We start from the raw sequence: 22,338 nt of genomic DNA on the forward strand, positions 1-22,338 counted from the left end.
CTTTTTATTCATTTGCATTCATATACATTTAAATTTAATTTATATTTTATTTCCTATGACAATTATAGATAGTAAGTATTTACTCTACATGTTATAATAAGTAAATATAGTTTTAGTTTATCAAAAACAACTATTACTTATCAGTTTTAAAATATATAACTAAACTTTTATATGAAATAACAGTTGATATTTAGTACTTATACAAAAATAAGATATGAAAGGAAAAATAATGACAATAAATGCTGACCAGTCAGGTATACTCAAGTGTATTGAAAATGACATAATTTTTTCTTTTGATCGTTTAGGATTGAAAAACAAAACTACTACTTTAAAAAATAGTGATATTGTAGACTTTGATAGCTATAGAAGTCCGAGTGGTAGTCTTGTTGCTAAAAATATTTTCCTAACTATAAAAGAGAATCCAAATTTAAAGTCAAAAAAGCAAAATTTAAGTGATAACAATAAATGTCTAGCAAAAATAAAGTTATTTAACAAGTCCAAGGGTTTTGGTTTTGTACAATGTCAAACACAACACAAAACGGAAGCATTTTTACATGTAAGTGAATTACAAAAAGCAGACATAACTTCATTTGATGTTGGAGACTTTATTATGGTGAACATTAAAGAAAGTTACAAAGGAAAGTATGTAGCTAATGTTGCTAGACCAACAGAAGCAGATTTGATTTATAACAGAAATGAGCAAGAGTTAAAAACAGAAAAACTGAACAGAGTTTTAGCTTGTGTTAAATTTTACGATAAAATTAAAAAGTTTGGTTTTTTAACAACTCAAACTACCCCTAATACAGATGCATACATCTCTGAAGCTGAATTATTAAAAGCTAATGTAAGAGATATTGATAAGGGTGATTATTTAATGGTTCGTATTAGAGATGGTATAAAAGGTAAAAAGTCTGCTTATGATATTAAAAAGGCGCTTCCAATAGACCTTCAAATGAATATGAAACCCGATGTTAATGAAGTTGAAAGCAATAAAAACGAAAAAGAGTCATCAGGTGACAACTTAAAAAATGAGCATTCAAAATACAATTTATACAAACATGAGCCTTTAAGAAAAATTAAAGAACATTTAGAAAGTACTCCATTTGAGGAAAAAATAAAAACTGAAAAAACTTTTAAAAGCTCTAAAACAGACTGTAACAAATATGGGATGACTAAAAGTTTTAAATCAACTCCAGAGGTTATTCAAACAAAAATAACTGACTATACCATAAGTGAAGAAGGAAAAAAGATCCAGAAAGAAATAGATATTAAAAAAAAGTACCTTGAAAAAGCTAAAACACTTAACATTCCTGATGGGACAGGTAGGTTACAAAAGAAAATTAAAGAGCTTGAAGAAAAGTTTGAACAGATTAAAATAAAAGATTTACAAGCTAAAAATGAAAGTAAGCTTAATACAGTGAAAAAAGAAATAAATACCCATGATAAAAGTGAAGAAACATTTAGAAGGTCATTAGAAAACATGAAAATTAGTTTGAACAGTGAAAATGCTACAAACAATACAGAAGTTAAAAAAGAATTATCTGCAAGAGAAAAAGTAAATGATGGTTTTAGAAGGTCTTTAGAAGAATTAAAAATCAGTGGAAACGATAGAGGTGAAGCAAAAAGTTTAAAAAAATCATTTAAGTTTGATTTTTCAAAATCATGTTTTGGTGGAAGAGAAAATGTCTCTTTGGTAAGAATTGTTTGTATATTCACTAGTTTTAATAAAACTTGATAAAATTAAACTCTCTAAATTTTCTAGGTAAGTAAAGAAGCTTTAGAAAAACTTTTTAATTCTCTTAAAACATGCCCACCTGCTACCACTGAAGTCCAAGATCCTACTGGAATATTGGTTAGATTTTTTTTTGATATTTCATTTTCAATTTTATAGTAAGCTGTAAAAATTTTTAGAAACCAAATTTAGATTTTACTGATTATTTTTTGAAGTTGGTTTTTCCAAATAGTTTAAAAAGTTGTGATACACAGGTAACTTTGATGAAACATCAAAGGCAAGCTTTAGCTTGGCTCAAATGGAGAGAATCACAAGATGTAAGTGGTGGTGTGCTTGCAGACGATATGGGACTTGGAAAAACTCTTACAATGATTGCACTTGTACTTTCACAAAATGTGAGTCAACTTTGAATTTAATTGAAGACTTTTAATTGTATGTTAAAAATATTTTAAAACATAGAACTCAAGTTTTCATCCAAGAAAAAAAGATGACAATATTCAATCTGAAAAAGAAAATTCTAAATTGGTAATAAATGATGATATCAATAAAGAAAAAGTTAAAAAATGTCAGTTTATTTTTTCCAAGACTTAATTATTTATTATACTAATTTTTTTTATTAAATTTAATTTTATAATCAAATTATTCAAAATATTAATTTCAATAAATTTTATTTGTTTAAAAAAATAATTTATGAAGCTAGCATATTATGAATCATTCTAATTAAAAAAAAATTGATTTCTCAAATAGCTCAAAATATTATAAAAATAATCTAATGTTATTTTTTTCAACTTAAGTTTGTGTATTTTCTAATCTTAAGTTTTTATTTTAGTATTAAAAACGAGCTCTACGTTGATTGTAGCTCCAGCTTCACTTATTTATCATTGGAAAGCTGAAATAATGAACAGGTTTATTTACTTTAATTAATTTTTGTATTAAGTATATGCTGTTTTAACAAAGGCTACTCAGAATACTTAAGAAGTTCAAACTGTTTTCAAGTTTTAGACTTACAAAACTAGTTTATTTTTACTACAGGGTTGCCACACACTCAGGGAACTCAGGGAAACTCAGGGAATTTTGGCATTTTTCTTTTAACTCAGGGAAGTTTTGATTTTTTCTCTAAATTTCAGGGAAGTTTTTGAAAATCTCAGGGAAATTTTTTCTAGATTTAGAATTAGGTTTAGTTAATCCAGTTTCAATATTTTGTTCAAAAGTAGTAATTTTTATTATTTAAGTGGTTATTTAGAATTTTTTTAGCCTTGCGGCTAGTTCTTCAATATTCTTAGTATTAACATTGTAGTTTTTTTAAGTTTTAAATTTATATTTACTTAAGTAAAATCAAACAGTTTAGAGAAATGAAAGTTGTTGTTAACTATTCATTGAAAAGTTGTAATAAACTTTTTATTTTTAGTTACTTCTGTAGTTTAAAAAACACTATGTTGTACTATTAGTTCTTATTTTGTAAATAATAAAGTTATTTGTTATTTGTTTACAACTACTTGTTTTCAGTAAAAAAATTAAAATGAATACAGATTAGTGTTGTATTACTTTTGTTAAAAAAATAGAGGTTAAATTTTTGTTTATAAATAATAATTTCAAAAGTAGTAGCACTAATGGTAATTAATTTTTTAGTGTGAATGTTTTAATAATAATCTCAGTTTAGACACCATTTATTTTGACACACTCGATATCCCAAGAAAGTATAAAGATTTAACAAGAGTCCTTGAGGCTGTTTTTGTGCTTCACAATGGCCAGGCAAGTGTTGAGCGGGGCTTTAGCTTAAATAAGGAAGTAATATCAACTAATATGGGAGAGATGACAATAAGGTCCCGAAGAATGATCAAAGATCATCTACATGCAAACAGTCTAGAACCAAGCACAGTTGAACTAAGTTCTGAATTGTTAAAATTTCTTTATTTCTTTAGCTATTTCTTTAAACTTTCTTTTTGCAGGTTTTTTTACAATAATGTTAAGCTTTTAAGTTTTATTTACTGCATTCAGAACAGTTGCTAGGAAAGACATACAAGTCATAATGAAGTTATTATGTATGCATTTAAGTGAGTTCTTCATGTGAAATTATTATTATAGTATAATTAAATTTTGTCAATTAAAATGTCAAACAAATTAAATTTTATTCTTTTATTTAGAAAGTTAACTAACAAGTTTACACAAAGTTGTGCAAAAATTTAGTTTTTAATTTTTAATTGGTTTAAACCTTTAAAGATTGAGTTTTTGAAAACAGTTTTTTTCATAAATTTAATGCAGAAGCATACACATACAACCTTCCTTTTATTATTAAAGAAGAACAATGAGAATGAGGTATTAATAATTTGTGTTAGAAGAGAAAATTTTTTTTTAAGATTTGAAAAATACTCAGGGAAACTCAGGGAAATTTAAGGTTACTCAGGGAAATTTTTGGTCACTCAGGGAAGATTTTTTGGCTCAAAGAGTGGCAACCCTGTTACTAACACCAATCTTCAATTGAAGTATACGTTATGCATTTTCAATATTTATAACTTTATCATTTGGATTTTGTTAGACTTATACTAAAAATGTTTTATTTTTTCTGTATTATTACTTTACTAAGTTTTTCAATTTTATCTATATACTTAAGATAGCTTTTGAGGACTAGTATTTTTATTTTAAATTGAGAAATATACAAAAATAAAGATCTTTAATAATAGACAAAGAGATTTTGTTTTATGGCTAGATTTAGATACTGATAATAAGGTTCAACCTTATTTGTGTAATTTTTGACTAGAATGCAATCTATTATAAATGTTGTTTTTTCAAAAGTAATCTAGTTTATAAATAAAGGCATGTTAATGTTTATTACGCAATCATGAAATGGTGAAAATTAGTATGGTCTTAGTTAAATAATATTCATTTAGTTTTTTGTATCATAAACATATTTTGATTATTAAATAGTTATAATAACATAATTTTTAACAAAATTTTTATGTGTGCAATTTAATTGTTAGATTTATAGTATAAGTTATCAGATTTATGCTTACATTTATTTATTGACGGTCAAGTTTCTTGAATTAATCCATATAAAGCAAAATAAGAAAACTAGTAGTTTTAAAGGTATTTAACTTAAATATTAGTTATGTATTCTTTTTATTTAGTTATTTTTTGTTTATTAAGAAATGTATATAAAATGCAATGTAATTTATATAGCCATCAAGGGTAAAATCTTAGTTAGGTTGTTCTTTAAGCTCTTACTTTAAATGAACACATTGAATTAAATATTTTATAATCTAAATAAATAAGATAAACTTATAAATAAATTAAAAATATTTTTATAATTACAGATGTAAATCAGGACTTTTGTCTATTCATCTATTTCATGGGCCTAAAAGGGAAAAAGATCCTAAAAAATTAATGGAATTCGATATTGTCATCACCACTTACGATATTAGTTAGTTTAGTATTTTTTTTGCTAAAACTTTAATGATGTTTTTTTAATAAACACCACATATTATTTCACTTTTAGTTATATTAAATTTTGTATAATTGTTTCTACAGTCAGAAGATCTTTGCCAAAAAGTGATGAAAAAAAGAAAACAAAGACGTCCAAAGATAAAACAGGTTAAGAGCTTTTCAATCTAGTTTAAACTGAAACATTTATACTTTTTACAAAATAAAAAAGACATCGAGTTTTTTTTAACTAAGATTTGGTTAAATTTTTTTTTTGGTGGATGTTTCTGTCTTATTACTTATGTTTCATCATTTTTGTAGTACATAATTTTTTAATAATAAACTCTACTTTTGTCATAATCATGGAGGCAACCGGTCAATAAAAACAGTCAAGTTGTTAGACTATTTAAGAATTAACTTAATTTAAACATTGATAAAAATTTTATTGTTCAATGAGTAGAACTTTTTTGAAATAATTACATACGTAGTACATCATTTTAACATATGCATAATAAATTTATACAATAAGCATTCTGAAATTAGTTATTGTTAGTAGTTTTTTTGTTTGATTTTCGGCAAAAGTAGATTGAATTTGTTTTAATGTAAACTATCATGACATTTCTTATAATATGTTTTTGTTCTAGTTCTTCTTTAATATTTTTATTATCTGTAAAAAGATATTGATATTAGATAGTTTGTATCTATAAGTCAAATAAAAAATAGACAGTGCATAAGTGATATAGCAGCAAGTAAGTTTTTTCAAATGTATAATTAAACATTTATACTTCGAAAAATATTTACAGACACCTTATTTGATATTGAGTGGAGAAGGCTAATTTTAGACGAAGCTCATCAAATAAAGAACCCTAAAAGTCAACAATCCGTGGCTTGTTGCGAAATTTATGCAAAATCAAAATGGGCTATGACTGGTATGAAAAAAGTTTTAAGATAATAAAAAGATGTTTAGTTTTACAAATCGTTTTTACTTATAAAAAGTAGTTTTCCTTTTATGGTACTTTTGTTTAGCTATAAAACATGTATAGATCCTCATAAAATGTATTTTCTTTTCAATACTTTCACATTGATTAAATAGTTTATGGCACAAATTGAAAAAAGAAGGGCACAAAAAAAAGCTTTTTATATGTTTATTATTTTATAATTATCGCTCCAGTAACTTTAAATTCAGTTAGTTTGCTACATTTGTGCATTTGGAAGATTGTTATAAATAAAACTGTTGCCTTGCTTAAACTGACTTAATGAAAGTATATTAATTAAAAGTTTATTGACTGTAAAGATATTATTTTCATACCTAGTATTAAGCTTAAATTTCCTATGGTTTTATAAGCAGGGTTGCCACTCGGTCAGGAAATCAGGAAAAGTCAGGAAAAATTTAAAAAAATGACAAAAGTCAGGAAAAGTCAGGAAAAAATGGGGGGTTTTGAAAAAAGTCAGGAAAAGTCAGGAAATTTGATAAAATTAAAAAAATAGTTAGATTTTGTCAATTTAAATTTACAAAATTCCTTAATTTCCGAATCCTTCAAATGGTAAAAATTAATTAAAAGTCCTTTAAAGTCAGAAAAAAATTCCAAAATTTTCCTAGAAGTTTATAAAAATATTTAATTTTATTTCCAATGCCTTCATCTGGTATAAATTAGTAAAATATCCTTTACAAAACTGTAAAAATTTTCTATTAACATATTGAAAAAGTACCCTACTTGAACAAGCAGATTTTGTAAGCTTTTTAGTATTGATGATCTGAAGCAAGGACAATATAACTGATATATACACAAAAGTTTATCTAGCATAATTTTAGAATCAAAGTTTTTTTTGTTTAAGTAAATAATTGAGTTCTTTATAACTAAGCAGTTAGTCTAGTATTTTATGTTACAAGTTAATGTGTATACTTTACCTCTTTATAATTTTTTCAAAGTTAATTAAATTTATAAAATAAGTTATAAGAGAAGTATATGCCAAGATTAAATTTACTTATTATTTGTATTTTTTGTAGAGTGACTTAAGTTTTTAAAGTAAGTAAGAGTATATTTATTTGTTACAAATTTTATACTAAATGATAGTAAAAATAAATGAATGCCAAAAGAAAAGAAATGAAGCCCACAAGTTGTGGCTTGATTTAGAGAAAAGATTCTCTTCAACAAGTGTAGGGGCAGCAGATGAGAGCGATTTAAATAAAATGAGGAAAATGATTTTGACTGCCAAGAAAATGAAGCCGAATGCAGTTCAGATGAAGGAAACCAAATCTTCATTAGATAAAGAGGTTGAAGTGCTAATAAAAAAACGGAGAAAATAAGTTTTAGTACATAAATTTAAAAAATTAGTATTTGATTAAGTTCTTTATTTTTTTAAGGTTTCAACTGTAAAAATTTGTTATTGTTTTAAGATTTTAGTTGTTAAAGTTCGTTATTAATTCAAGGTTTTAATTGTAAAATTTCCATATATGTTGTTTGTTTATCTAGATACATTTATGCTAGGAAATGCTAAAAACTTGTGTCTTTTTTCAGACAAGCTGTGTTTATAAGGTAATAATACAAGTTTTTTGCTGATAGAGCTGTTTATTACAAACATCAATCATACACAGATGGTTTAAGTGATGTACTAGAAGTTTGATGATAGAATTCAGCAAAAAACTGATGTTTTTAACCTGTATTAAAATTAGATTGAAAGCTTTATATAGTTTCAAGTGTTAGATTATGAATTTTAAAATAAGTTTAATTTAAGAGTTTGATTTAGAAAAGTCAGGAAAATTTTGGTAAAAAGTCAGGAAAAAGCAGGAAATTTTTCTCAGCTTGAACAGTGGCAACCATGTATAAGTAAGAAATGTATAAAAAACTATGATGAAAAATTTCACGTGAGCTAGTTAAAATTAACTGGCTTGCAAACTTAAGTTTTTCATTACAATTTGATGATAATAACATTGGCCCGCGTGCCACAGTTTGCCAACCCTTGTGCTATATAATACTTTGTAAGTTTTAAATATATCTTTGTTAAACATACAAATCATCTTCTGCTTGAGTTATAAAATCAAATAACCTAAAAAACTAAAATCAAAAATTTTACTAAAATTGTTACTTTTTATATTTTGCCGACTTAAGTGTTTGATTTCTCAGTTTATAAAAGTGTTATCTTGATAAAAAATCTTCATTTTTCAATAATTCAGCTAAATGTATTTCATATAAAAATCATGCTACAGGTACTCCAATTCAGAATAGTGAGACTGATTTGTTTGCCTTTCTCCGCTTTCTCAACTGTTCGCCATTCAACGACTCGAGAACTTGGAAGAGAGATGTTGCCACGGGAACCGAACAAGCTAACAAGCGGATGCAGACTCTAGTATCTTGCTTTGTGCTAAGAAGGTTAATTTTATAAGTTTTAAACTTTTCATGTGTGGCTAAATGTGTTATGATTTTTTTTTTCAATTGTATAAAAACCACCAGTCCCAAATTTCTTCCTTTTCGACTTTAAACCTTTTAAGTGTCAAGCGACTATGTAAAATTATGCTTTATTTTACCTGCCCCTTTAAATTTAAAACCTACTTGATCAAAAATAAAGAAAAATTCATCCATTTTTAACAAAAAATATGACACATCAATCAATTGGAGAATATAAAAACATTAAAACTACGAAGTGTGGAAAAAATGTAAATGTAAAACCCCTAAACAAGTGTTCACCGACACTACAACAAAAAACACAGCATTAATTAAATTTTGTTATTACTGCCACTTAAGTGAACTCCACCAGTTGCTGTTAATACACACCAAACCAAAAATAATAAATAGCAAAATATTATGTTACCATTCAAATAAAAACAATTTTTATTTAGAACAATATAAACAAGGAGTTGTAACCCACTTCCAAGAAAACAATAAGTTGTCTACCAGTTGAAACTAGTTAAAAGTCTGCACTAACTATATATAAAGAAAAACTTGTAGAATATTTTTTTCTTGATTAACTCAGTTAACCAACCTAACACAATAAGAACATAGCAAAATGCAGAAAAGTCTGTTCAAAAATTATGGAACATTTTAGTTTACTTATTGTAATAAATCAACAATTACTTTTTATAAATATATCTAAACTAAAGTTTTTTTTTTTTTAAGATTTTCTTCGACACTTGACTATAGTTTTGGACCTAAAAACTAAATGAGTTTAGGTCAAGTCCTAGAATTTTTAAATACAAAATTAAGTTTGTTTAACAGTATAAATAGTGTGATTGAAAGTTTAAGTCGTCAAGTTAAATTAGTAACAAATTGACAATATTAATTTTCTCCTATTTTGAAGACTCATTTTACAAATACATTTGTTATACTCAAAATAAAATAATGCTTCTGAGACTTGAATAAATCTTTATCTTTACTGTTTTTTAATAATTTATTTTATAAAATGTAACGAAAATGTCTTAAAACACTTAGACACGAAAATTGTTCGTTATTCTGTAAACTTTATTTTTGTTAACTTATTAACTGTATTAACTTTTAGGAAGTCATATTTAAAGTACAATTTATACTGAATGAGTTTTTTAATCAACTTTATAAAAACAAAGGACAAAAGCTCAAAAGGATGCTGAGGGAAAAACTTTAGTTTCATTACCTCCCCGCCAATTCAAGATACACGATATTGAACTTGACAGTTATGAAAAACAGGTGTTTATAAAATTGAATTTTTATATTTATTTTTGAAACCTTGTTTAACAAATATTTATATATAATAAACTTCAACTGTAGATCCCATTGTCAGTGAATTTGTCAATTGATGATTTAAAAAAATCAAATAAAAATCATTAGATCTGTATACTTTTAATTTAATAGTCAGTAATATTTATTTTACACATGCGGCAAAAAATTTTAAGTGATTTTGTGTAGCAAAAATCCAAATGGTTTTTCAGTTTAGTCTTTACAGTCAAAAATTTAAGGGCATAGGGGAGGGGTAAAAAAAAATTTCACAATTTCATCTTATTTTATATAGTTTTTACTAAGCTACAATATGCTTTTTACAGATTGCAAAAATTCAAAATAATTTTTGAGATATAGCCGGTCAAAGTCGGAGGCAGCAATAGGATCCTTATAGGAGGCGCAAACTAAAACGGCAAATAACTAGAAATCACTAAAAATCTTTCTTCTCCTACGTTTTTTGAGATAACTACCTCAAATTTTCAGGAAATTTTCCTTGCAATATTTAGAAAATTCTGTTGGAACAAAATTCAAACAAATTTAAAATATAAAATTTTATAATAAAAAAACAAAAATAAAACTGTTTTTTTTGTTTATTTTTTATATAAAATTTTATTTTTTAATTTAAAAAAAAATCATTCCGACAGAATTTTCTAAATATATCAAGGAACACTTCCTGAAAATTTGAGGTAGTTATCTCAAAAAACGTAGGAGAAGATAGATTTTTAGTGAAATAGTCTATTTTTGCAGTTTTATTTTGCGTCTCCCATAAAAACCCTATGGCTGCCTCCGACTTTGACCGGCTATATCTCAAAAATTATTTTGAATTTTTACAATCTGTAAAAAGCATAGTGTAGCTTAGTAAAAACTATATAAAATAAGATGAAATTGTGAAAATTTTTTTTACCCCCCCCCCCCCCCTATGCCCTTAAATTTTTGACTGTAAAGACTAAACTGAAAAACCATTTGGATTTTTGCTACACAAAAGCACTTAAAATTTTTTGCCGCATGTGTAAAATAAATATTACTGACTATTAAATTAAAATTTAATTTTTTTTAATCTGTAAAAAGCATTATGTAGCTTAGTAAAAAATATATAAAATAAAATCAAACTTCGAAAAAAGTGTTTTACCCCCCCCCCCCCCCCCCTATGCCCTTAATTTACAGGCTAACAACAGTCTTTGATCAACAGCAAAAGTTTAAATTACATTAAATTTAACAAAGCTTTTAACTAAATGTTATGTTTACTTTATGAGGTATAATATTTTTATTATTTCTAAATTTAAAATTAATTAAATAAAATGCTTCATAAGGTATTTCAAATTAATTGATGGCACTTTTAATTAGTTGTTGTTTTTGTGTTACTTTAATAAAGATTCTTTCTAGTTAATCTTTTCATGAAACTAATCTTTTTTTTAAGTATTTAAATTGAAATATTTATACAGATTCTTAGAGTACTACGTACAAAGGTTGAAACTTAAATCAAAAAAGCTGTTTAAGACTGCTTTTTAGATATTATACCCTGTATACTAGTAACATTTACTTTGTTAAGCTAGTTCTATTATATTTGTTCTTAAGTTTATTTTATTGAGTTAACTTAAGTTTAAAAAAATAATTATACTAAACTAAATTAGTCTTATTAATAAATAAGACGAAACTCGTGATTAACTGCTTATTTTTATTTATGAACTTAAAAATGTTATACAAAGTGAACTCAGTAGCTAAATAATTTGCTCAATGATACAAACATGTTTTTAAATAATATAATAAGTTTTAATCAAATTTTTCTAAAAAAGTTGCTCGCTGATCGCACTAAATAGAAAATGTATTTTGCGGGCCACATATTATTTTAAATATTTATAGTATATGTATATTAAAGGTTTTATAACAAGTTCTGATCGATAGTGCTCGACAAATTATATTGGAGCTAAATATTTATCTAAATAGTATATATATATAAACAAACAATTTCAAACCGAAAATTTGATACAATAAGCAATAATGAAGCATAACTAAAGAGTAAATTCAAAATTAAAGCCTAGTTCTAAGCTCTTTACCATATTTTTTTATTATTATTGTCTTTTAAAAGTAAGTTTTGAGCTAAAAAGTACTTCACTGGCCGCAGATTTTGGCTTTAAGAGCCGCAGTTTGCCGACCCCTGTTCTAGATAATAATCAGTTTATAATATTTTATAGCTTTATTACTAAACTAGCGCGTGGTAGGGGCTAATATAACAAAATGATACTAATATAGTAAAATAAGTTGAGTACTTCGATTTATAATTACTATTATTACATTCCAACGAACTTACTTTGTTTGATTTTTATTCTTGTAAAGCGTCTTGTTTTTAAAAAACAATTAATTGTAATTTTTAAAGTATATTTTAAGCTCAATTATTTCAACTAATTTTTGAAGATTGTGTATGAAAATAATAAAATTAAAAAAAAAGTATTTTATTATATAACAGTTTCATTATTCTCATTAAATATTGAATCCATATAGGTGTATCAGCAGTTGAAGTCAAAGTCTAAGTCATCCATGCAGAAGTACATGAAGAAAGATGAAAGTGAAGGTGACAAAATGACAGTTAGCCATCTTCTCGTGATGCTCCTCAGGTATTCAGTATTTAGTTGTTTTTTTTTAAACGCTATTTTATACTTTTCAGATATAGTTTTTTTAATGAGTGGTTTGTACACGTGGTCTTTACGTTTAAGAAAAATATTCACTGTTATTTTGCCAAATTATTTGAATAAATATTAAAAAAACTATCTACTTACTATAAATTAAAAGTATCTAAACCACTATTGTACCTAAAAATACTGTAACAGTTTGTTATTAATTTCTTTCCTAGTAATGTATTAAAAGCATGATTAGATAAGTCAAGCACAAAAAGACTTAAACATTTTTTGAGCATAAATTGGTTATTTTTTGCTAAATAATTTTTTTTAAGCTTACTGAACTTATCAATTACTTCTGAAAGCTTTAAATTTTATTATTAGTATAATAATGTCTACTAAATTTTGTTAAACTAATCAGGGTTGCAAAAAAAAATCTGGAATTTGAGGAATTTTTGAAAACACTTGGAATTTTGTATTAAACCTGGAAACACACGAAATTTTGAAACAATTTTTACATGTAAAAGAAATAGAAGTTTTAGGTTAAATAAAAAAGTTGTACAATATTTTTTTTTGTATTATCTAGAATTTTGTCTAATTTAAACACATTTAAATTTGCATTACAATCTCTTTTTAATTTTTTAAACTATTTTAGACTGTTTTTTTCTTTCTTACATTTAATTTAACTACATAAATAGACAAAAAACTTCTACTTTCAAAAATCTGAAAAAGATTTAGAAAACGTGGTTTAAAAAAAAAACCTTTGATAACCCTGACTAATACAAAACCTGAGATTTATAAAAACAAATTTATTTGAGTGAAATCTGAATTGCAGATTGCGTCAGTGTTGTTGTCACCTTAGTCTTCTCAAAAACGTTGTTGATCAAGACCTTCTTGAGAAAGACAAAAGCGAAGTAGCATTCGAAGATCTTTTTTCTTCGATGTCAATAGGTAAAATAGACATCAGTGTTTTATAAGGATTGTTTTTTAAATAGCTTAGCATGACATTTTGAATTTAAATTGAGAACTGATTTTGTTACATATATTTTATATAAGTTTATATATAGTTTGTATATAGTTTTTTTAAATAAAAATAATAATTTAAAGAGTTCACCCTCTCTACAATTCAGAATTGTGCTAACCTTAGGTAAAGCATTTGTTAAGATTTTTTTCAAAGACATTTTTATTTAGTTTTCACCGTAATAAGTTTACTGGTTTCTTAAGTGTCACTTTTCATCTAATTTATGTTAGAAGTAAATGGAGATACTTTATTATAAATGAAAATAATAAACTCTTTAATAGTAGTTATTAATTTGAAAGAACAGCTTTCCTAATAAATAGATTAAGCATCAGTGAAAACAACGTGCGGCAGAGCATAAAAATTAAAATATAAGTAGGGTTATTAAAATAAATTTTCAAGCACTTAAACTGAATGCATATGTAAGTCGAAAAAAAATTTGACTACATCATGTTCACACAGCTTTTATATGTATAAAAAAGTTTAACTATTTTTTTGTTCTTCTCGTAACTTACATATACCATTTTATACTTTGTGACCACTTACGTAAGAAAAAAGCTGCTTTTAGACATATTTTTATACAGTAAATTTGTGAACACACCTCATATTTATGTTAAAAAGTTTATATAATTTTTTAGTATTTCATTTTTTTAATAATCTGGCCATGAAAATTATTCACTAATTATTAGCATATATTATGATAAATTTTTACTCGAAATGTTATATAAAACCATTGATAATGTGCATTTTAAAGCTCATTGCTTTATAAAAAAATCTATTTAAATTAGAATTTTTATATATATGTAATACTTTTATCAGATCTATACAAAATAAAGAAAAGTCCTAAAGGATATGAACTTTTACAATTAGTATTTAACGCCAAATGTTATGTTGTTCCTTTATAGTTATTTTTTGTTAAAAAGTTTAAAAAGTACTTAAATACTGCATTTGCTTATTTTAATTTTTTTTAGCAGGAAAAAAGTCATCGTCATCTGCTTTACTTGGCGCAATGACAGATTTGGAGAAGAGCAGCAAACTTGAAAAATCTTACACGAGCAGTAAAATAAGGTTGATGATAGGGTTACTGCAGAATATTAAGTTAGTTTGTTGTTTTTAATAACAGGATAAAAGATAATTAAATCTTTATAAACAAACTGAGGCAAATCACATGTTGTTTAATAAAAAGTTGTTACTTATCCGTTTTAGAAGCTGAAACTAGTTTTTAAATGATTATAGTCGTTTTTATCTAAGCAAAGCTGGAGTAAAATTTTAAAATTGTATTTATTTAGTAAAAAAATTTAAAAATAACTGTGGAGCCGTTTTATTTTATTAAATATTATCTAAATAATTTATGTTCATCTAGAAAATTTGAAAATCTTCTATTGAAGTTTTTAAAACAGTTAAATATCAAGACTTTAAGTTTTTCCTGCATAATTTTACACATCTTGAGTTATAAGCTATCTAATAGTAATGACATAAAAAACTAAAGTCGACATTGTAGAATTACTATTGATAACTTTTCACAAATTAAGTAAAAAATCTAGCTTAAGTACTTAAAGAGAAATACTTCAATTTATAACATGTTTTAATGTCTTTTTAAATTATGTTTAAATGGATAAAAAATTTCAATACTTAGTCATTAAATTTAGTGTTGCTTTATTGAATGATTATGATTGTAATTATAATGTTAATAGATTTGACAGAACTATTTATATTCTTATTTGTAAAGATTTGTTTCGTCTATCTTAACGGCATAATATTTGAAAATTATTTTGAAATAATATGATGAAAAAAACATACAATTATAAAAATTTACTGTTATCAAAGATATATTTCAGGTTGGCCACTAGACCTTAAATCCTGGGAAAACCTGGAATTTAAGAAATTTTGAAAAAAAACCTAGAATTTTAACAATTTTTACATGTAAGTAGTAAAAATTTGATTTGACACAAAAAATCTATCATATAGATAAACATTTTTTGTCATCATCAAAATTTTTTTTTATCAAAAACACATTTAAAGTAGCTTTATCTTTTCAACGTTGCTATACTATTTAGCACAGTTTTTTTTTTATCTTCAACTTAACTTTAAACTAAAAATAGACCCAAAACGTGTACTTTCAAAAATCTGTAAGAAAATTAGAAAACCTGGAAGTTTTATTTCAAAAACAAGCGGCCACCCTGTTTATTTGCTTATATATCAAAAAATAAAAATAAATTAAGTTTTAACCATGCTTTTAAAAGATATCCATTAATGAGAAGAAGTGCAAAATTTTAGATTAACATTGACTGCCTTTATAACGATCATGTTTCTATTACTTAGATGTACAATTTAATTTTTTCATTGTTAAAAGAATCAGAATAAAATATTTAACTAACTACGGTGATATATTAAAGGTATTTGATTTGCTTCGGCTCTTTTGCGTTGGATATGATATCTACTAATCCCTCTTAACTTTAATTTTATTTAACTAGATTTATACATCTATTGAAATAGTTTTTTTCAAAATAGTCTCGTTAGCTCCATTTAGTTTAGTTTAGGATTTTATCCAAAATTGATGCCGTGTTTTGTATCATTCTAAAGATGTAGTTTACTCGATTAAAGTTAAAACTTTCACGAATCTAGACAAGTTTTGAATAAAAAAATCTTTCCAAATTCAGTCCAGGAAAAATCTAATTATTTAGTAATTCTTAAAACTATGATCCAAATAACTAGTTATTTAAAATATTTTTATCATAACAAATCGACAAAATGGTGTTTGTAAATTTAAAGTTTTGAACTATTTTCTACTTAGTTCTTCTTCACAAAAAGTTTCAACAATTTCAAAACTGGGAGATATTTTTGCAACTAGACTTTCATAAAACCGAATTTTTTGAAAAAGACGGTTGATGGTTATTATGTGCCCTTGGAAAAGTACGCTGATTTTTAAAAATATTACTTATTTTGTATTTTTTATTTCGTATGTGCAAGTTTTTTTTTAATATAAGATATAAAATTGTTTAAAAAATTGTTTACCAATAGGCATGATTTTTTACAGTTGATGTAAATTTCTAAAAGTAAAGTTGAGTTATGCTAGTTTCTATTCTGTAAAAAACTGATTAATTTTGATACTTTTTTTTGACTTTGGTCTGTTGCAAAATAAAGTTTATTTTACACTGCCATATTACAAGGTCATATATTTCGTATTTGCATGTTTGTAAAATTTAAATTTTTACTTATATTCATACCTAGTTTCCCAGTTTATATTTGTCAATAAAAGATTAAGCCAGAGGTCGGCAGCCTTTTATAAGTAAAGGTTAGCTTTCCTAGTAAAAGTTTCTCGCGGGCCGTCCACTATAGAAAAAAGTATTTCTCGGGTCCTAGTGTTTTAAATTAATTGTAGTAATAAAAAATAAATAAGTAAACAAAAGTGCTAAAATAAGCAATTACAAAGCACAATTATATTAAAACAAATATTGCAATTTTTTTCCTTTTTTCATAGGTATGTTTTTAGCTCAAAAGTATATGGCAGGCCGCAATTTTATGCCTTGAGGGCCGCACATGACTTACGGGCAGCAGTTTACCGACCCTTAGATTATCTATAAAAAATAAGTTTTTGCAAAAATTTAAACAAAAAATTCAAACTTTTACGCATAAAAACAAACTTATAATCCTGAATAATAATTTTTAATCTTCTTTAACTATTTTTATTGATGAACTTTAGTCAACTGAATTTAGCATCAAAAAACAGCTCAATTTTATACCATTTTCAGCAGAAAGACCAACGAGCAGGCAGTTGTAAAATTAAACAGACTTTACAGAAATTTCTCCCTTTTTTGCGACTCTTTTAGATGCGCCAATTGACCTAATTGTCTCTTCCATTCGTTTCATAATTTGATCTGAAGGCTTTGGACCACTAAACATATTCATTTCAATGGATTGCAATGCAATATAAAATCACAAATCACCGTTTGTTTTCATGTTTATCATTTCTAAATATTAAAAAGTTTAAACATAACTGACTCATTTTCGAAAAAAGTTTATTTATTTATTTCGTTTAGCTCTCTTCAGAATAACATTGCTAAAAACTATGAATATTGTAGAGTAATTTTAGTTATATATAATGAATCTGAAATTTGTTAGACTTTTCAAATTCATTATATATAACTAAAATTACTCTACAATATTCATAGTTTTTAGCAAAGTTATTCTGAAGAGAGCTAAACGAAATTAATAGATAAACTTTTTTCGAAAATGAGTCAGTTATGTTTAAACTTTTTAATTAAAACCAGTACCAAAACCAAACTATTTCTAATTATGTTCTGGATATTAGTTTTGCGCAAACGTCATAGAGAAACTTTAGATGCTTAGTTACTATTTTAAGCCTTAAATTTGTTTTTGTATGAATTATATAAATACATCAGAAGTCAGCAGTCTTTTATAAGTCACGGGCTGCACTATATAGAAAAAATCTCATAGGTTGCAGTTATTTTGAAATAATTGTAGTAATCAATGTAGAAATATTCTATTATAATCAAAAATGCACAAACTAAGCACTACTTAAGAATAATTATTCGACTAAGATCCTAATTGTAAGTGTTTACCACTAAAACTGTTTCTATTGTGTTTAAAAAGTATCTTTTATCTAAAAATTACCTCGCAAGCTGTATATTTTTGCTTTGCGGGCCGCTGTTTGACGACACCTAAATTTAAAACTAAACATACTTATGTAAAAAAGATGTTTCTTTAATTAGGTTAATTGAAAATAAAACCTAGAATATATAGTTTATTGAACGACAAAAAAAATACGCTCAAAATATTTGGTCCTAGAACCTGGTGCACGAAAAAACCTTTTGGTTATCGAGCCGCACACCACGGATACCTTTTAACATTTTATGCAGGACATTATAGAAAACTAATATCAATAAAAAATTTCCATTCATCAAAATATTTGCACATTAAGTATTTTAATTCTATTTATTGCCTAGTAATCTTATATGGTTGTTTAAAATCCATTGTTTTTCATAATTTAAATTATTAAACCATTAATATTTCGTATATATGAAACCTTATATTGTCTGGAAAACTTTTAACTTATACTAAAAAAATCTTGAATTAATGTTGAACTTTTTTTTAAATTAAAAGTTGTGTCAAACTTAACTGCTGCTTGTATAAAAAAAAAGAATTATAATTGAATTCAAAAGCATAAACAGTTTATCATTCTAATATACATAAAGTACATAGCTTAATTTAGACAAATTTTTATAGCTTAAAAAAAGGTTGTATGAGTGATAAATAAATCAATTGTGAAAAATAAAAATTGTGACAAGACATGTGTTACATTAGTAGTTTAACAATACAGCTCAGTAGAAGCTGGAAAAAATATTTAACTCAACACGTTTTCAAAGGAAAAATGACCCAACTGACAAGTGCGTGATCATCAGCCAGTGGACGAAATTTTTGTCAGTAGTTGAGTACCACCTCACAGAAGCTGGCATCAGTTTCGCATCAATTGACGGCAGCGTGTCGGCTAGCAAAAGAATGGATCTGGTTGATGAGTTCAACAAAAACCCTAAAAGACCCATGGTATGGTGAAAAGATAAATAAAATGAATTGTATCCTACTATTTGCTTAAACACTTTCATTTGGGTAGATAGTTGTTTTTTCTTTTCAAATAATAACTTACATATGTATATGTTTTTTTTTTAATTAAGCTTATTTGTTTGAAGAACCAAACTGTCAATTTAGGTAATGCTGGTATCATTACAAGCGGGCGGGGTCGGCTTGAATCTTGTTGGCGCGAATCATCTCATGATGCTCGATCTTCATTGGAACCCGGCTTTAGAAAAACAAGTTCGTTTGTTTGTTTACTAACAAGTTACGAAAATATGCTAAAATAAAAAAATCTGCTTTACCATAGTTAAAAATATGCTTGGTTTAAACTAACAAAAAAAAAAGTTTTTTATTACTATTTTAAGATGCCTTTTTTAAAAGAAAAAAATATATATTACTAATTAAATTAAAAATACTTCACAATTAATAAAAAAATAGTTATATTTAACAAAATAATTTTGTATTCCTCTTTTGAGTAAGATAAATAATGTACAAAAGAGTTGCATTTAAATATTTAGTTTTTCTTCAATTAAGTTTTTTTTGTATATTAAGTGCTCTAGTGTGTTATATAATTCAGCCAACTTGCTTCACTTGAATCTGTATTTACAAACTATTAGCTGGGGTTTGTGAATATTTATTTTAATACTATTAATTTTTTAGGCATTTGATAGAATATACCGAGTTGGCCAAAAGAAAGAAGTTTTTGTCCACAAGTTTGTAGTAAAAAACTCTGTTGAAGAAAGTATTTTAAAAGTATGTTTGTTCTTTTTCATATTGCTTATAAATTATGTTAAAATTTTAATCACTTAAAGGTTTAATTAGTGTAACTATAGACATTAACTTAACTGTACAACTTTTTCTAATTAAACAAAGCAAACCGGTTTTTACTCTGTAAAAAATTAAACTTTTCGTAATATATAGTTTAAAAAGTAGTTTAATTGTTTTATTTTTCGATAATTCCTACTTAAAATTTTATTTCCCTGTTTTTTTTTATTAGTAATTCTTTATATTAAAGCTGTTGGTTTGTTGTTTTTTAAGTTTATCTGTTACTACAAGATCTGTTTAGCAAGATCTGTCAAAAAATATCAAGATCTGTTTAATAAGACTCGTAATTTTGGAGTTTTATAAAGTTTCAAAGCTGTATGATTTAGAATACTTCTGGTTTTTTAATTTTACAGAATAGGTGTAAATGTTTATAAAGCATTTATATACGTACTTAACCGTGCTATTAAAATTTTTAAACAATTGAATGTTTTTTTTTGAGTTAAAAACGTAAAGCTTTCTAACAGTCCAACAGTTTACTGCAAATAAACACTTGAGAAAAAATAAAGAGGCTTACATAAAACAAATACAATAAAACTATTAAAATTAATTTTAAGTTAGCCTACTTTTAATGTTTTTATTATAAATGAAAATTATTTCTGTCTGTAAAGTTAAGGTTAACTTTATTGTATGTTTGAGTGTCTTCCACGGTGAAAAAAAATTGAAAAATCATTGTAAAACTATAAAGCTCGGAGTCAAAATATATTGCATAGTACAAATGTTTTAAAATTTAAAGGCTGTATTATGTAACTTTTAAAATTGTTTAATTTTTTTAAATAGGTTGTTAAGATGTAAGTATTTTCTTAGTAGCGTTCGTTTTGTTGAAAATTGAAATTAACAAATTGAAACTAGATGTGTAATTACCTGTTTATTCGTAAAGAAAGAGTTTTATGTTTTTGTAAGGTTTTACATCAACTTAACTTTTTTAATGTTTAGCTTACTTTAGTTCGGCAAAAATTAATTATAAAATTTATTTTAAAGCTGCAATGTCTATTTAAACGCAAATTTTTAATAATTTAACAAAATCAGCTACAGTTCTTTACAGCTGATAATAAACTCAAGTTTGATTTTTCTTTCAGCTTCAGAACAGAAAACAAAATTTGGCTAATATGTTAATGGAAGGTGCTTCTACTGACAAAAAGAAAAGCAAACTTACAATCGATGACCTCAAGTCTCTTTTTGGCTTGAGCTGATTTTTTTGCAATATTTTTGTCTAATTTATCAATTATTAGCTAGATTACTGCTGGAATAGATTTCTTTTTTTAATTTCAATAGTAAATTGTTTCATTTCGTAATAAAAACTTTCGTTGCTTAAATATCAAGTACTTTGAATTTTTGGTAAAAATGCTATTATTAAAAATAGTTTGTAGTAACAAATTATATTAAGAATAAATAGATTTAAGTGTACTGAAACTTGAGACTTCGAAATCCGAATATTTAGTTAGGTGTGAGAGATTTCCCATTTTAACCATTAAAGTTTCTGCTGCAGACAATTAGAGCGTTTTATCGCTAATTGGTTTTGAGTCGGCAGATGACAATTTTTGTTTTTTAAACTTCTTTGTATATTGTCATTTGTTTTATTAAAATTAAGCATCGTACTATAAAAACGAGGCAAAGCAAACTGAGCAAAAAAAGAAGAAAAAAATCCATTTTTACAAACTTTATTCAGTATATAACCAACGTTTTGTTTGCTTTTAATCAAGGCTTGTACTATTTTTCTTTTATATGGTTAAAAAAGTTTTGTTTCTAAATTGTTTTAAATAAACATATTTTCATAATATAATCATTAAGTTTCAAATAATTAAAATCGTTTTCTAGGTTAGGAAAGCATCAGAATTATATTGAAAAAATAAAAATAAAGTACTTTTTTATTGTAAGCTAAATTAAGACGCTTCAAGAATCAAAGTTTCAAGAAAGTAGGTTGCATCTTGATACCTAGATGCAAGTTCAAATGATGCACCTACATGACTTCTTGTAATATTGAAAATAACAGTAAATTATTTTTAAAGAATATTTTAGTAACAAAAGTCTGTATTAAATTTTAAATGAACATAGTTTAAATTTGATTCATGTATGTATATCATAAGTTCCTCCAAGAAAAAAAAAACTCGAATCGAAAAAAATAAAAGTTGATGAGTTCCACTAACGAAAATAATGAGTCAAAAGTACATTTAGTTAATTTTGCGCAACAGATTTTAATGTTATCCTATTTACTTATACCTGTTAAACACAAGTTAATAAAAAATAGCTTATAATTTACAACTGGGTTTTTGAACTTCATGAAAAATTTATTAAAAATAGTTGAAGTTCACAAAAACCTTATCAAGAATCTTTTTGTATTTTTAATTTTTTAACATATTCTAACTTTTGTTGATAAGTTTGTTGAAATTTGTCCGTTTGTATGAGATAGTAACTATAATGTTTGAGCTAACTTTAAATATCTTATAACAAAATAAT

General features: G+C 25.3%; 1 protein-coding gene across 1 annotated transcript; it reads left to right on the forward strand.

Annotated features, from left to right (window-relative positions):
- Positions 1-221: 221 nt before the first annotated feature.
- LOC145849948 (transcription termination factor 2-like) lies at positions 222-21,146 on the forward strand. The gene is made up of 17 exons (XM_082955076.1): positions 222-1,693; positions 1,763-1,852; positions 1,987-2,127; positions 2,192-2,297; positions 2,562-2,637; positions 5,044-5,150; positions 5,258-5,320; positions 5,953-6,078; positions 8,358-8,520; positions 9,708-9,807; positions 12,337-12,449; positions 13,285-13,400; positions 14,442-14,565; positions 18,855-19,032; positions 19,195-19,299; positions 19,720-19,812; positions 20,961-21,146. The coding sequence occupies exons 1-17, from the start codon at positions 230-232 to the stop codon at positions 21,072-21,074; spliced, it is 3,279 nt and encodes a 1,092-aa protein (XP_082811202.1). The 5' UTR covers positions 222-229; the 3' UTR covers positions 21,075-21,146.
- The last annotated feature ends 1,192 nt before the right edge of the window (positions 21,147-22,338 follow it).

The sequence above is a fragment of the Thalia democratica genome, chromosome 2, assembly GCF_965202585.1.
Source record: "Thalia democratica chromosome 2, ktThaDemo2.hap1.1, whole genome shotgun sequence".
NCBI lineage: Eukaryota > Metazoa > Chordata > Thaliacea > Salpida > Salpidae > Thalia > Thalia democratica.

Bases quoted from the DNA above. Each gene is read 5' to 3' on its own strand.
- LOC145849948 (XM_082955076.1), top strand. From the start codon at position 230: ATGACAATAAATGCTGACCAGTCAGGTATACTCAAGTGTATTGAAAAT. The intron at 13,401-14,441 runs GTAAAATAGACA...TTTTTTTAGCAG, and splicing joins TTTTTCTTCGATGTCAATAG to GAAAAAAGTCATCGTCATCT. The intron at 19,813-20,960 runs GTATGTTTGTTC...TTTTTCTTTCAG, and splicing joins TTGAAGAAAGTATTTTAAAA to CTTCAGAACAGAAAACAAAA.